Source organism: Tupaia chinensis, unplaced genomic scaffold (genome assembly GCF_000334495.1).
Source record: "Tupaia chinensis unplaced genomic scaffold, TupChi_1.0 Scaffold000623_1, whole genome shotgun sequence".
In the NCBI taxonomy this organism is placed as follows: Eukaryota; Metazoa; Chordata; class Mammalia; order Scandentia; family Tupaiidae; genus Tupaia; species Tupaia belangeri.
Window position 1 is genome coordinate 72,487 of NW_006160143.1, and position 16,584 is coordinate 89,070.

Below are 16,584 nucleotides of genomic sequence, written 5' to 3' on the forward strand. Positions count from 1 at the left end.
CTATCTCCTCCCAGAGGGTGATTTCTCACTTTCCCTCTCACTGTCTCAGTCCTTCGCTCTCAAGTGCTTATGCCCTAAGGCAAAAACCCCTAAAAGAGAGAGAGATAGAGACAGAGAGAACTCTCAAGTGCTTATGCCCTAAAAGAGAGAGAGATAGAGACAGAGAGACAGAGAGAAAGAGAGCAAGATCCCACACGGCAGACCATGGTAAATCCTGACAGAATGAAGAAATGGAGAAGATACTACAGTGTGACTATGCTCCGTCAGGGATGCTTTCTCCTGTCTCTTCCAGGTGAGTGCTTGACAATTAAAAAAGAACTGCAATTTAACAGCCCCGTCAGGGATGCTTTCTCCTGTCTCTTCTGGGTGAGTGCTTGTACTCTCTGACAATTAAAAAAGAACTGCAATTTAACAGCAAATTTATGGGAAGATACTTCACTGTGCCAATAACTTTAAAACTTTAAATTGAATTAATAAGAATAACTTTTCCTTGCAAATCGATTCTCTCATATATTTTTGGTGTATATGGATTTTTTTTTTCTAGAGGGTGTATGGTCTTGCCAGAGACAAACACAGAGAAAGAGTAAGTGAGAAAGCGTCCCCCAGAGGTGAGGGGGCACATTGCAGCCTCTTCTCTTCCATTCTTCTCTGAGAAATGCACGTTTTTCAAGCCACCAGGTCTGGGATTCAGACTCTCAGGAATGCACATGTTTTTCAGGCCACCAGGTCTGGGATTCAGACCACACAGTCACCATGAGGGATCCAGTCACCTTAACCTCTACCCCATCTGCTGTCCCAGTGAATATATATATATATATACAGGCTTAGTAGAAAGAAATTTAAAAGAGTTTTTAAAAGTATATAATGTGCATAACCTAAAAAAACAGTAATCCCAGATTTGCAAGTTTATCTTTCAAATAATTTAACGGAAGTGCCTAAATATGCTTGTACAAGAACATTTGAGTATTTTCTTATAATATAAAAATTTTGGAGACCACTTTAATGTCAATTAGTGGAGGAAAGGATTAAAATATGATAGTACTTAATGTTATTTGAATTGTACATTTAAATATGGTTATAATTATCAATTTTATATGTATTTACCACAATAGTAAGAAAAATATACTTTTATTTATCTACACAACAGAATACAACACAGCCCTTTAAAATAGTATATCTTTATGAAGATTTGAAAATATTTCATGATTGTTAAATAGAGACACTTCTGAATATCAATATCTATATATTTACATATATTTATGTGTTTATGCAAAAATAGAAAAAATGTCTGGAGTGCTACATGTTGAGTTTTTACCATTGTCCTGTAAGCTTATAGGACAGACTTTAACTTTTCTTTATATACCTCTAAATTATATACTTAATTACCTCTATATTAACTTCTAGGAGTGAGCATACTATTGTTTTAAAATCATAATATGAACCTCAAACCATATTACTATGTTTTCAAAACATTTGTGGATGGAAGAAGCAACTCTGCATTTATAAAGCTTCCAGAGGCTGCAACCAATAAGAAATTTGGGGATATGGAGTGTTTAGATTGGCCTGTGTATATAAATATGTCACTAAAGTTGAATGTAATCATGACGACTTTTATGTAGCTTTGTTTTCATTCTAATTTGGTAAATGTGACTCAAAACATGCTGTATCAGTACTTTCAGTAGAAGCAGGATAACTTATGTAAGCTGTAGGCCTGGGGCTCTGTATTGTCTGAGAGAGAAAGTGCGTGGACAAATGGATGGACACAGCTCTCTTTACAGAGCAGTCTTAGCAAATCACTAACCTGGGGTTCATGCACTCTAAGCTTTCCATCCCATAAACCCAATATTTTATTATTCCATTCTATATCCTCTTATAGAGAAAAAAAAAAAGTAAAAGCACAATGTGACCTAGTCCCAAAAGGACTAGCTGGAATTGGGTTGTGGTGACAAAATTTGTTGCATTCTTGTGTCTTTGCTGGTTCTGGGTGGTTTCTTCAGGGCTTGTGCCAACTTCACTTCACAGTAGATAAAGAAATGGTCCCATGGAGGAAGCCCCTGGGCGAGGTACACTATAGCATTGACTCCCTCGGGTCTTTGAAGAACAGGTTGGGTCTGGGCTTAGGGTCATGGGTGATTGTCAGAGAGCAGAAGCTTCCTTAACTTTACATAGCGTCTTCATAGTCCACATCGGTGTCATTTGCCTTCTTCAGTCTAGAATAGATGTCTGAGGGGACCTGGAAGGAAAGACTCCTGGATAGGACTACAGCAGGGAAGACAGGACAACTCACCTTCCCCAGTTAGCCTGGACACATCCTATCACAGCACACCACGTGGCACATAAATCAGAGCCTCTTGAAAGACTGTGGCTCCTTCAGAATGCAGCATTTTCAGAAGACCTGCATCCTACTGGTGGCCTACAAAGGCATTCCTAATGAGCTACAAACCCAACCAGACAGACAGAGCCTCTCTTACTCTTAGGGCCCATGTTAGGAGTTCTGTGGGTTGTCATTTTTTTTTATTTCAAATTTTGTATTCATACATAAGATTTAATGTGTCACTGGAGTTGACCAAGGGTGTGAACTCTGTCCTGAGACAGCTGGCTGCCGCACTACACTAGACAAAACTGCAAAGCACCAACTGGCCGTAATTCATGCGTGAGGTTAAAATTCTTGTAATTTTCAGAAATTATTTGCGAATCATCAGTGATAAATTGTTCAACGTTTACAAATTGTTGCTATTTGGGGGGCCCAAATCATCTTGTTCAATATTAATTTAATTTGCTGTTTGGTTAACCATACAAAGCAATGGATGAGTGGTTCAACAGTATTTTGTAATTAGTATTTTCAAGTAAGTAGAATTTTTAGACTAGGTTGTGCTATGGCTGAATTGTGGGTCATCCATTGCTCAAGTAACTGCCTATATGAGCCTCCAGAGTGTCCCGGTATGGGGAAACCTAGGATTATAACTAGCGGTTTTTTACCTCCATTGTGTTGGGCAATAAGGGAGGAATTAAACCCCAGATATATTGCTCTTCCTAAGTGGCTACAATTGAAAGAGTTTGAGAATTAAGTCCCAGAGGAAAGATGGAAAGAGAATGCAGGAAAGAATAAGAGGGACTCTTACCTTATTCTCTACATGTGTTCTCGGGGGTCCCACTGTAGAGGAAAAGGTAAGTGCAGTGAGATTCTACTTGCATTTATAGTCCTTACTAAACTTGTGTTTAAGTAAAGCTTCTTCTCCCATCTATTCCCCATGGACTGATTTCCATTAGTATTTCTGTCTTCCTTTTCTATCACAAATAGGATTCCATAACCATTCAGAGGAAAACCAGCAGCCTGGGCATGGGAGGGCAAGTGGTTCTCCTCAGAGGAGCCTTTACACCACTCCAGTGTTCTGGGCTCACTGTCTTGTAGACAACAGCAGCAGCCAGGCACCTGTGGTGAGCTGCCACAAGGCACGCACAGGGCTCCTCATGGAACGGGCAGAAACCTCCATCTCCAGTGCTGCCATACGACGGAGTGAGGCATAGAGTAGGCAAGTGGGTATCAGCACTGGGCTTTGCCCAGCCGCCTCCAGACCAAAGATCAGCCTCAGTGATGCTTAGAGTCAGCTCTAAGGGCAGAAGCAGTCCCTCTGAAGAAGGCTGCCGCACTGCCATGCTCAGCCAGATAGTCCTCTGGGTTCTAGGACAGACAAAATCAGAGGCAAACACCCCCACTGTCTCACCTGCTGCTGATTCCTGCTCCTGTTGGATGTGGTACACCAATGAATAAATGTCATCCCCATGTACAACGTTCACTGAAAGAGAAGGAAGACTTTATGACACAGTCCTTTCTTCCTGCCATCCAACTTATTTCATACCTATCGCCTAGTATAGCTGTGAAGACAGAGGGGTCAATTATTTGTGGAGGAGGCAGGGGCACCGCAGAGTCCGATTTGGTGAGCAGATGTCACCCCATTGCCCCTTCCCAGTTTGCTCTACCCACGTGGAACTAGGTCATTTGGGAAGACTTACCATTTTCATACACAGGCTTTGGCTGCACTGGGGAAGGTGAGTTGAGATACTTGGGTTCTTGGGGTACAGATCTTGGAGGGCTCCTGCAAACATAAAAATACATGCTGACTATCTGGGATGGCAGCCCAAACATCCCAGACCTCACTATCTGAGACTGTGAATGAGATGTTAAAGGAGGGAAGCCTGTTAGGAAAGGTCCTGAGGAGAATACTGAAAGGCTCAGCAGTATGGTACGAGCCACGGCCCTGCACACTGGCTGTGGGGGCATTGCAGATGAGACACAAGTGTCTATTTCCTGAGTGTAAGGTTCCCATCTGGCTGGCTCCCTGTGGTATTGCTCATACCCAGAACAGTGCTAGTCACATCATGGTGTTCAGAAGTATTCGATGAGAAATACTGATTTAGGGAACAAGCAGTTAGCATAATGGCTATGTCGCTGGACTCCCAAGTAGTCGACCACGGTTCACGTCCCGGACCCGGTGGCTTAAAACTCACGCCAGGCACGTGTGCATGCTTGCCTAAGATCCCGAGAGGAGAATGGAGGAGAAGGGATTGCGGCATGACCATCCCCCCTGGGGGGTGATTTCTCGCTTTCTGTCTCTCTGTCTGTCTCTGTCTGTCTGGCGAGCGCACGCGCCCTATAGCAAAAACCTCTCCAAAAAAAAGAAAAGAAAAGAAAAGAAAAGAAATACTGATTTACTCCAGATGGGAAACAGTGGCTGAGCAGAACAAGCAACTTGAGGACAGGCAGAAGACAAGGGTTGTGCGGGAGCCGGGGGAAGCACAGCAGTAGTGCAATGGTCTAGAAGGCTGACCCACATGAGGGTGGGGCTACGGGCTTGCACTCAGAGAGCTCCCTGAACATGCCAGGTGCCAAGTGCACCCATAACCTGGGCGGCTGAGGCTGGGGGCGGGGTGCGGACAGCAGCAGCAAAACCCCTGTTGTGAGTGCTGCTTCTCTCCCATGTGTGCACACGCTCATGGAAGAAATAAACTTTTAAAAAAAGTAATTCACTTACAGAAAATTTAAAAGAGCTCAGTAACCCCACTCCTCTTTATCCAAAGGACAGGAAATCCCATAATTAGAAAGATACTTGCACATCCATGTTTATTGCAGCATTACTCACAATAGCAAAAACATGGACTCAATCTGTGTCCGACAACTGAAGACTGGATTTAAAAAAAGTATGGCAAATACATACAATGGAAAACTACTCAACCACTGAAAAACAGCAAGATTCTGTCATTCAATACAAAGTGGACAAATCTAGATTTAAAGCTAGGTGAAATATGCTGGATAATGGCAGAAATGGAATGATTTGAAGATGTAGAAGTAGTGAGGACAACTGTGGATGCCAGTGACTGCATGGGGTGTTGGGGTGGCAGGGATTCAGGAAAAATTAAGCCTAAAAGAGGAGCAAGTGAATTCTCAAAGTTGCCGGTGGGATGACTCGAAAGTGAGTCATCGGTATGACTGAAAAAAATAATTATACATGAGAGAAGACAATTCATATTTTTTAAATGGATTTTTCTGCAACATTGGCACTTACAGAGAAAGCAGAAACCTTACCTGGGTGGGTTTCTAGGTGGACGTCTTCCTGCAAGTCAAACACAAGGGCACACATGTCATTGGAGACCCTCCTCAGTGCTGTCACAGGGCCCCTGTGTAGGTGCGTGCCCCGTGCCAGTGTACCCATTGCAGATCCACAGTGTGCCCAGAGAACACCCTGGCAATCATTCACAGAATCTTCATGTCAGACAAGGAGACTCAGGCCCACAATAGTTAAGTGAACTTCCCAAACCAGGAAATACAAGCGTAAACACAGGAGCCCAAGTCTCTGAGCCCTCGTGTCTATTAAATGTTTGCAACTACACTACCCAATCCTATCATGACAATAGTCAATAAGCAGGTGCCTCCATGCCAGTGTTACAGATGGGGTGAGGTGCTCAAAGATGTTAAAAGGTTGCAACTTAAATGAGAACCTCACATTGTCCTCTCTCGCCTCTGGTCCTCTTCATCTTGTTCAGTGGAGAACAAGGTTAAACATACAAATTCATAATTACCCATTAAGATAAAGCATGACTCTAAGCAACTTAAAACTCAGTTGGACTGTGTAGTCAGGTGAAGACTCTTGGGGAAAATTACATTTCCTGGAAAGTGAGAAAGTCCCAGCAGTGAGTAGAATTCATGGATGTGTGAATGAGCATTTCAAGAGGAAGAAAAGGAGTGCAGACACTTCTAATACTGATTTAAATTCCTTTAAGTACGTACTTAGTAATGGGACCTAGTAATAGTCTCATCAGACCCCAAGGTAATTCTATTGTTAGTTCATGAGAAACCTCCATTTGCTTTCTAAAATGGCTGTACTAATTTGCAATGTTTTATATATTTCAAAATAGCTAAAAGAGAGGATTTAAAATGTTCTCCTAGGTCAGCAGGTGGCATGGTAATTAAGGCTCTGGATTCTCACATGGCTGACTACAGTTCAAGTCCCGGACCTGGTGGCTTGAAACTCATACCTGGTATGTGTGCCCAAAACCCCAAGAGGAGAAGGGACTGTGGCATTGCCATCCCCCCAAGGGGTGATTTCTCATTTTCTCTCTGTCTCCAGTGAGTGAGCACATGTACCCTGTGTCAAAATTATAAAAAAAAGAAAAGTTCTCCTCAAGAAAGAAATGATAAATACTTGAAGTGATGACTTTATTAATTTCCTTTATTTCATCATTCCCAATGTATAGATGTATTGAAACATGGTGTTTTACCCCATAAAAATATGAGATTATTATTTGTCAATTAAAAATAAAATATATATCTTTTTTAATGTCAGTGCATTGACTTTACAACTGGGAAATGGGTTGGGACCGTCAGATGGCATAATGGTTATGTCGCTGAACTCACACATGGCTGACCACAGTTCAAGTACCAAACCCAGCAGCTTAAAATTTATGCCAGGTGCATTTGCATGTGAGCCCAGGATCCCAAGGGGAGAGTAGAGGAGAAGGGATTGTGGTGTGGCTATTCCCCCTGGGGCGGGGTGGGGGTGGGGTTGATTTCTCATTTTCTATCTCTCTCTGTTTCTCTGATGAAAGGAAAAATAGCTGGATCTGCTAACCATATTTCTCTTTTAGTGGCTGATTAATTGTTTAAATAGTTACATTTTTATATAAAAATTCAATCACAGGAGCACAAACTATCATCTGAACCTCGATGAAAACACATGAAGGATGGAGAACTTTACTAAAAATGTTGCATTACTTTAATAAGTGCTGTTCCCATGCACCGAGAGGTTCTGCACACATCTGCAGGCAGGGAGCTAACAGTATATATTCATCCCTTGTGATATACATGTCACAAATACAGCCTGTTTCAGTGTAAACAAATGACAAAATATCAATCTCGATAAACACTCACCTATTTTCCTCTTGAGCCAGTAGCACAATATGAGGGTCATCATGGCAGCACCAAGGGCGCAGAGCATCCCCTCAATGACTCCTGAAGTAAGCCGATCCCTTCTGTCCTGGAGATTCCCTCTGTCCTGGATAGGCACTGAGGGGAGAGGCCTGTGCATGAGCTGCTGGGAGGAAGGGCTTGGATTTTGATGAGCTGACATCTTGGGTATGGATTATTCCCAAGGTCTGCTCTTCCAGGGGACATTTACTTTTTTACTGAGGAACTTGGCACTTATCACATTGATGAAAGGAGAAGACAGGCACCCAACCTTCATATCCTCCATGCCCCTCAGATACATGGTTCCCAACAGCTCTACCTGTCAGAGCCCAATCTTGGTAGCCACACCACCAGAAGCACTGTGGCATCAGCAAAAATCTCCTAGGACGTTGGGAAAGTGACATTGACCCAGCCAGTTCCATAGCCTGAGCTATACCTGTGATGTTGAGTGTCACCACCTCACTGTGCTGGTCCCCCACTCCATTGTTGGCCTCACAGGAATAGCTTCCAGAATGTTCCGCAGTCAGGGAGAGGTTGAAAGATGCTCTGCCTCCAGAAGGGGCTAACCTATGCCCCAGGGTGACATCTTCATGATAAAACTGGTACAGGATCGGAGGAGAGCCTCTGAAGGCTTCACAATGAAGTTCCACTACGTCCCCCACCATAGCTTGGACCCTGGGAGCAGTGAGAGTGAGGATGGGCTGAGACACTGGAACTGAAGGAGACAGTGGACTGTCAGAGAGGGTACCCATTGATGCAACAGATTTGTCATCTCTGTCTAGAGAGATTCAGCCCCATTGAACTTCCCCAGGATACCCCAAGGACACATCCCAAGCATGTTTGAGAACTGCTGACTGGGCTGGGGGAGTAGAACTCACCTCTGACTGTGACACTCACCAGCCCACTGGGACTGGGGCCATAGCCATTGTCAGCTGCACAGTAATAGCTCTCTGTATCATTCTCCTGCACCGCAGGGATCTCAAACTCTGCTGTCAGTGAACGCTGGTTCTTTGTTGCCAGGTTTAAGCCCAGGGTCCCTTTGTACCAGAAGAAGGTGATGCTTCCTGTTCCATTAGCAACCGAGCAGATGAGGACCAACTTATCTCCCTCCATCACCTGTCCCTCTGGGGGCTTGGTCTTCAAATTCACATCAGAGACGGGGACTCCTGTATGAACAGGAATGATGTAGGGAGCCTTGAGTAGGGAGAGTTTTAGGGACAGGGAGTAGGTATGACAGTCCTGAGAGCAAAGGCCAGCATAAAGTAGATGATTTGTATGGTTTAATTGGAAAAGGCCTGCTGATTTAGAATCACCATTGCTCGAGCAATGGTGGTAAAGTAAGAGAGACAGATAGTTTGAACATAGAGGACATGAAATTGCCTCCTTCCACTGACAATGTGACTCTCATTACTGTGATCAAACTTATTATTCAAGGCACAATAGGACCATGATTAAAAGTCTAAATTGTAAATGATACCACTTTAGTTTGAATATGAATTCCAGTTTTACTTGTTGTGCATGCTTCAGCAAATTGTTTAACTTTATGGAGACTCACTTTTCCATTGCAAAATGGAGATAATAATAATAGTTATCTACCATAGTCATTAAGGATCAATTAAACAACGTATCGGAAGTGCCAGGATAGGGTCTGTTGCATGCGAACTATTCAGTACTGTTTCTTGTTGCTATAGTCCTGTTTCACCAGTATTAGCAAGTTTGGGACATCCCGGTCTTCCAAGGGTATAAGACATGCTTTAAGACATGATGGATATTTCTTTGTCTGAGAATGTGAGAGGATGTCAGAAGTGTCTACCCTGCTGTGGGAATAACATGGGTGAGAATTGCGAAATGACCTCTTTGCTTTTTATCTTTCGAAATCAAGTCCAAGCTTCTCTTCCACTAGTCCTTCTCCAATAGCCTGCTCTACACATTTCTTCCACAAAGCCTTCTCCTACCATCTTGGGCAGATTTCTCTCTTTTCTGTGTCTCTATGGACAGATAACCTACACAAGATGGCACCATGTGTGTCCTCCTCCTCAGAGTGCTGGCTGAGCAGCAGCTACCTGTCGCCAAGAGCCAAGTATCACGTAGGTCTTTCCCCACATCATCCAGCACAGTGAAGACACAAAGTAAGAGTTTTCAAGATACTCCTGTATTTCCAGAAAGGAAACAGGCGATTCAAAGGAAGATCCCTTAAGAACGCCAATAAAGGTGCCAGCAGGTGGCATAGCAGTTACACCCCTGGACTCCCACATGGCCGACTGCGGTTCAAATCCCAGACCCAGTGGCTTGAAACGCAAACCAGGCTCATGTGAGTGCATGGCCAAGATCCTGGGAGGAGAATGGAGGAGAAAGGACTGAGACTTAGCCATCCCCCCAAGGGTGATTTCTCATTTTCCCTCTCACTGTCTTTGTCTTTGTCTTTCTCTGGCAAGTGCACATGCCCTAGGACAAAAAACTCCAAGAAACAGAAACAGAACTCCAATAGGGAGAGAAAACTCATGTACATTAGCTCTATTCTTGCAGAAGTAGAACCCAGCCGACAGGAAGGAGCAGCTTCGTGCCACTGCCCTTCTCAGCCCACCCTGGCAGACCGCCCCTCTTCTCGCCACTCACTCTGCACGTTTATCTGGGTTCTCCATGAGGCAATGGGTTTCAATGTCTGTGTCTCACACCAGTAGTACCCTGAATCTTCTCTCCGCACGGTGGCGATCTGGAGTTCTGGGGAAGTGCTCCAGCCTGATCCCAGGGTCTGGCCATTTCGGAAGAAGAGGAACTGGAGCTGGACATCTGACTTCTGTGGAGGTGGCTGGATCTTACAGGTCAGGGTCACTGGGTTCCCCTCTACTGGGTGGGAAGGGCTGGCTGTCAAAAATAGCTCTAGAGAGACTGAAACAGAAATGCCAGGATTAAGTGTTCCTCTGAGAGACCTTTTGTGCTCCCAGCACTTACAAACAAAACAAAGAGATAGCTAGTTAGATACACAGGTCACCACCACTCCTCAGTGGCCCATGGGTTTTCTTTGGTCATGAATTCCTGGTACATCACACTCTGCCCAGCATCATGATTTCTGTTCATGAACTAAAAGCACCTTTCTTGGAGCCAGTGTAGAAATATCGAAGGCTGTCAATGGAGTTGACACTAGAGATGGTGAACCTTGAAATTTTAATAAAAACAAGTACATTTCTTTCATCCTTGTTATAAATCGTATGATTATTTTCGTCTGTTTCCTTTGCCCTGATGTTTGAGACTACACTCCCTTTCAAAAATGAAATATGGGACTTGAAGATAAGTCAGTTTGGTTGGGAACCAGCAGTTAGCGTACTGGCTATGTCTTTCTCTGGCCAGTGCACATGCCCTAGGGCAAAAAACTGGACTGCCACATAGTCGACCGCGGTTCGCGTCCCAGACCCAGTGACTTAAAACTCACGTCAGGCACGTGTGCGTGCGTGCCCAAGATCCTGAGAGGAGAATGGAAGGGAAGGGATTGATCATCCCCCCCTGGGGGGTGATTTCTCACTTTCTGTCTCTATGTCTCTCTCTGTCTGTCTGGCGAGCGCATGCGCCCTATAGCAAAAACCTCTCAAAAAAAAGATGTCAGTCTGGGAAAGATGTAGAAGAACCCAATCTCCTCTTTGTTAGGTTTGTCTTGCCCCTATTGTTGCAGTTTCTACTAGAAGGAAAAATATGCACCTATCTGAAAGTTCCCTGTATCCACCATCCACAAAGCCCAGCTTCCTGGATCTGGGTCTTTTACACAAACCTAGAGGTCATAGATAAGGAGCAAATTTAATCCATACCTCAAGTGTCAGAGATGTACCCATTTGGGGCCTCAGAGTTTCTGTCCTGGATGAATAAAGACAGTGAAGTTTGTGTTCTGCCCTCCCTTCTCTCTTATCTGCCCCAGATGCAGCATCCCAGTCATATCATAATCCCTGATAGCACTGGTTCTTTGGGCATTTGTTTATCCAATCCTTTGGAGCCTCTATCCTTTGGGAAATTTTAATAATTTTCTCTTTTCTTTTTTTTGGAGAGGTTTTTGCTATAGGGCACATGCGCTCACCAGAAACACAGAGAGAGATAGACAGAAAGTGAGAAATCACCCCCTGGGGGGATGGCCATGCCACAATCCCTTCCCCTCCATTCTCCTTTCAGGATCATGGGCATACACACTCACATGCGCGCGCACGCATGCGCCCGGCGTGAGTTTAAGCTGCTGGGTCTGAGATTCGAACCACGGTCAACTACATGGGAGTCCAGCAACATGACCATTATGCCATCTTCTGGTCCCTTAATAATTTTCTTAAGAAAAGCTTGTTTACCTCCCCATCAGAGGAAAATGTCAAGTGCTCAGGATCACTGAAGGTTGAATGAAAGGAGAAGTCCAGTATCTGTAATCCCCAAGCCTTCCTACTATAGTGTTTTTCTCTGGGACCCTTTGAATAATGGTTCCATCCATGGTCCCAGAATGTTTGCTCTGTCCTTAGGAATGGAATACCCTACACATTAGAGAAACTTTCTTTCCTTCAAAAGTTGTGATCTCTGAAGGACTGGAGAGCAAGCAGCATGACTTTTGGAGCTGAGCAGGGAAAGAAATGAGAAAGGGCTAGCGTAGGGGTGGAGTAGGAAACTGGACAGGGTCAATTATGAGGGTCTAGAGCTCAGTCATATAGGTCAGAAGATGCAGAGACTTCCTGGGAAATACAAGGGGCCTCAAATAATTTGTGGAAAAGTGGAATTAAAGTGCTAGTTTATTTTGGTGCAAACCATTTTTGAAATCCACACAAAATTTTTCCATAATGCGTAATCCCCATGAATGTTTTGAAGATCCCTTGTTGCTGGTGGCAAAAATTTTGTTTCCATCCTTTATGTGGCTTCAGATTTCTGCTTAGTTGAGAACTGGGCACCTTAGGGGTTAAGGTGAAACAAAATATAAGGTGAGCAGGGCAGTAACCTGAACCATGAGTTAGACTTGGATAAGCATATCAGGTGAGGAACCCAGAAAGCTAAATTGATGCAGCTCTCTTAGGTCCCAGGAATTCCTGATCCTGTGTTCCCTAGTCAAACATGCAGACTGTTTCTTGGTAGGACAATTTCTTTCTACTCCATGATTAGTGTTTTTTGCACAAGAAAACAATTCTCAAATACATTAGATTCAAATAGACTTTAGTGAAAAATTCCTTGTGTGGGAATTTCCAGCTCTGTTCAGGTAAAGGTGAGACTTTGAATGTGGATCGGAGTGATGAAGTAGATTTGCAGAGGCCAGAGACTGATAAAATGGACTGAGGTAACAGCTGTGGCCTCAGAGTGGAGTTAAAAACAGGAAGTAGGTAGAAGCACTATTTCATTTTGCATGTGGACCAGGGGTTGACTGTAGTGTTATTCTCCATGCACGTGTGGTTTCGGCATTTCTTTCATCACCTCCGGAAGGGTACCCATTTGAGGAGCACATAGGAGGCTTGGAACCCCCGAGGCTGGGAGGACAGACCTTCTTCTAATGTGAATCTTCAGCACTCTCTACCTTCTGTGTGCAAATTGTTTCTCCCTCTCTTTCGTTGAGACTTTCCAGAAATAAGACTATGTTCTTGAGAAGGGCAGAGCAAGACCTGCTGGCCCAGTTGAACAGGCACGTGTCAGATGCAGACTGGTATGAGCACAAAGGAGCTTGGGCCCAAGGGGGTCGCTGATGTTTATACACCTTGACAGCTGTCACCCGGATGTGTCTTGGACAGGCGGGGTTCTCCTGTGCAGCATGAGTGACAGGGTGCCCACAGACCATGAAGAAAGGGAAGTGCAACTCACCAGTGGGTTCACAGAGTGGAGCTGGGAAGGAATTCAGAAGAGATAAGTACCAAGCAGCAAATCTTATACTACCCATACACAAAATTGAGCAATATGACCTCCTGCCCTCTTGTTCATCCCTCCCAATCTTCCTCCCTCCTTCACTCTCTTTAATCCTCTTTCCTTCCCTCCTTGTTTTCCCTCCCTTTCCTTCTTTCTCGCTATTATTTTCTCCACATTTCACATTATCCACAGAATGCTTGCCCACAAAATAACACAGAGATCTTTTTTCTAACCCTAAAGTAGTCTCCAAAAACTTTGACATCTGTGATTAGGAAATGGTGCCTTTGTTCTTAACTACTTAGCAGCTCCCCTTCATAGCCTCTCTGTCCCCCTTCCAACTTCATCTTGTCTCGAGTCCTGACAATTCAGTTCAGGACTCACTGACTAATGGATAACAACAGAATCAGACCAGGGTGTTCAAGGTCTCACTCAAAGCATGGGGGCCCCAACAGTAGATCAGAGGATGCTAAGGTCCAGAGAAGAAATTAGAATTTCTCCAAAGATTCTCTCCTATCCCAAGGATTAAACCACAATACTATAGTATAATGCTCAGGAATGAAAAATCCTGGGAAAGGTGCAGACTTTGTAGCTATAGAGCATAAATGTAAATCCTGCCTTTTGTCCTTATGAGCTATTTGACCTTCAGGAAAATGCTTTACCTCTCTGTTTTAGTTTCCTTAGTTTTTGTGAAGATCAAATGAGTTGCTACCCATTAAGTGCTTAAGACAGTGGCTAAAATTTATTTAGCAGTCAGTAACTATCACCTCATCATTATTATCTGTTTTAGCCTGTGTTTAATCTATGAGGTCTTCTTTTTTAAATTAAATGCTTATTAGGATAATTAATTCCTCAGGTAGCATAAAAGTCACATCTTAGAAACTGGATGGTGGTACAGCAGTAGACATGATGCTCTGTGAGGTTGCCTACCAGGGAAGGTTCAAAGTCCCATCTGAAGACCTTTCTGAATATGCCATGCATGCTCATGCCTATGGTGCCAGGCCAGCTGGAATTGGGGATGGATTGTGGTGTTGAGACTCTGTTGAGGTGCTATCTCTCTGTCTCTGTCTCTATTTCTGTGTGTGTGTGTGTGTGTGTGTGTGTGTGTGCATATCTCTCTTATGGAAGAAAGAAATAAACTTAAAAAAAAATTAAATTGGAGAAGACACCTTCATGGCTTCTGAGAACTAGTGATTTCAGGGGAATAAGCAAAATGAATATTTTCCACTGATAATTCAGCCTCCAGCCCACAAACTCGAGTGGACGCTCAGATTGAACTTCAAGTGTGGGAAGAAACACACCATCCATCAGATGACTAGAAATCACCACAGGGCCATAAGAAATATGGGAAAGCAAGAAAATACCTCTCGTCCAAGCGAAAAGGATAACTCCTCTTATCCACAGATAGTACAATGGAAATCATGGAAATGTCTGATAAAGAATTTAGAACATTCATAATGGCAAAGCTAACAGAGATGGAAGAGAAGGGAGACAATGAACTGCAGAAGAGAAAGGAGAAAGGAGCTGACAAGTTCATGGAGGTGAGGAAATTCTTGCAAGATCTGAAAGAGGAATTGCACACTTTGCAAAAGAATCAAGTGAAACTGTTAGAGATAAAGGCTATAATTCAGGAAGTCAAAATCTCCCTTGAAAATATTAAAAGCAGACTAGATCATACAGAAAATAGAATCTCAGACATAGAAGAGAAAATTACTGGACTAGAAAAATCCACCACAAAGACTGAGAAAATTGCCAAAAAATTTGAGAATAATATATGAGAAATACTAGATACTATCAAACATCCAAACATCTGGATAATTGGCATCCCAGAAGGCAAATAGACTCATAAGGGCATTGATAATCTATTCCATGAAATCCTGCAAGAAAACTTTCCAAACCTAGAGAGGCACTCAAAGATCAAGTCCCAAGAAATACAAAGGACCCCAAATAGAATCAACCCAAGAAGATCTTCTCCAAGACACATTATAGCCAGACTGACCAAAACCACAGACAAAGACAAGATACTAAGATTGGCGAGAGAGAAACGGCAAGTTACTTACAAAGGATATCCCATCAGACTAACAGCAGACCTCTCATCAGAAACAATGCAAGAGTGGTAAAATATATTCAAAGTGTCAAAGGAAAGGCAATTCCAACCAAGAATATTGTACCAGGCAAGATTATCCTTCATATGGAAAGAAAAGACAAGAACATTCTCACATAAACAAAACCTAAAAGAATTTACCAGCACCAGACCAGATCTCCAAGAAGTTTTCAAGGGAGTGCTATGTCAGGAAAATTAAATGCAGACACACAGAAATGAGAGTTCAAAAACTAAGAAAATGGCCAACTTAATCATAAGGACAAGTCTGGAGTTGAATATTATATCCCACAATTCAATTGGGAAGATCGAACCACAACAGAAGATAGATTAAGTACATGAGACTGAAGTGGTGAAACAGCATTCTGTGACTTTTAACTAAAATATTGCTGCTTTTCTTCTAGTCTTTGTTGTCTGGTTTTAAAAGTTTTTGTCCTGTCTTGAGCTGTCAGTAGGTTCATGTACCTACTATTTGAACAGAATACTAACCTGTTTCCAGGCTTTAAATTCTAAGCAAATTTCCTTACCAATTCAAAGCCGCTTTTCTCGAAATTACCAGCTGAACTTGCTATTGAAAGTAGTTAGATTATTTAAGAAATTGTGTGATCAATAAAATGTGGGAGGAAAAGGAATGGAAGACAACTGTAGACACCAGAGAAGAGGGTGGGAAAGGGCAGAGGGTCAGACATAGGGATATATATATATGAAACTAGAAATGGAAAATTATTGATGATAACATACATGATTAAGCAACTATGCAGTATATTCTAGATGGGAAACCACATTTTGTATGCTGTGATGATGCTAAGGTGATGAATGTAAATTAATTAATTAAATAAAAAGTTTCAGGAGAAAAAAAAATTTAAATTGTATTTCATGTATTCATCCATAGACCAAATAAGTCTGAGCTCTGACTACAAGTCAGGCTATTAGGTGGGGCATTGGGGTTTCAGGAGCTCACATGTACAGCAGTCCTTGTTGTCAAGAGATTTACATTATAGCAGAAGAAAACCAGTTAAAATACTGGAGCCAGCGGATAGTATGCAATTACATTGCTGGATTCCCACATGGCTGACCACGTTCAAGTCACAGACCTGGTAGCTTGAAAAGTCACACTGGGGGGACCAGCAGTTAGAGTAATGGCTATGTCGCTGGACTCCCCTGTAGTTGACCGTGGTTT

The 16,584-nt window shown here is 43.1% G+C and overlaps 1 protein-coding gene across 2 annotated transcripts in view; it reads right to left on the reverse strand.

Annotated features, from left to right (window-relative positions):
• Positions 1–852: 852 nt before the first annotated feature.
• Positions 853–16,584, reverse strand: part of FCRL1 (Fc receptor like 1) — an 18,174-nt gene continuing 2,442 nt past the window's right edge. Inside the window, exons 2-11 of one of the 2 annotated variants that reach the window (XM_027775984.1) lie at positions 13,265–13,285; positions 10,079–10,351; positions 8,341–8,628; positions 7,899–8,177; positions 7,427–7,561; positions 5,585–5,612; positions 4,015–4,097; positions 3,726–3,797; positions 3,123–3,154; positions 854–2,233 (exon numbers count right to left, since the gene is read on the reverse strand). In XM_027775984.1, the coding sequence (XP_027631785.1) occupies positions 2,162–2,233; positions 3,123–3,154; positions 3,726–3,797; positions 4,015–4,097; positions 5,585–5,612; positions 7,427–7,561; positions 7,899–8,177; positions 8,341–8,628; positions 10,079–10,351; positions 13,265–13,285 (1,283 nt within the window). In that variant the 3' untranslated portion in view covers positions 854–2,161. Of the gene's footprint in view, positions 2,234–3,122; positions 3,155–3,725; positions 3,798–4,014; positions 4,098–5,584; positions 5,613–7,426; positions 7,562–7,898; positions 8,178–8,340; positions 8,629–10,078; positions 10,352–13,264; positions 13,286–16,584 lie in introns of both variants that reach the window. The other variant, XM_027775985.1, reaches the window with a different exon arrangement.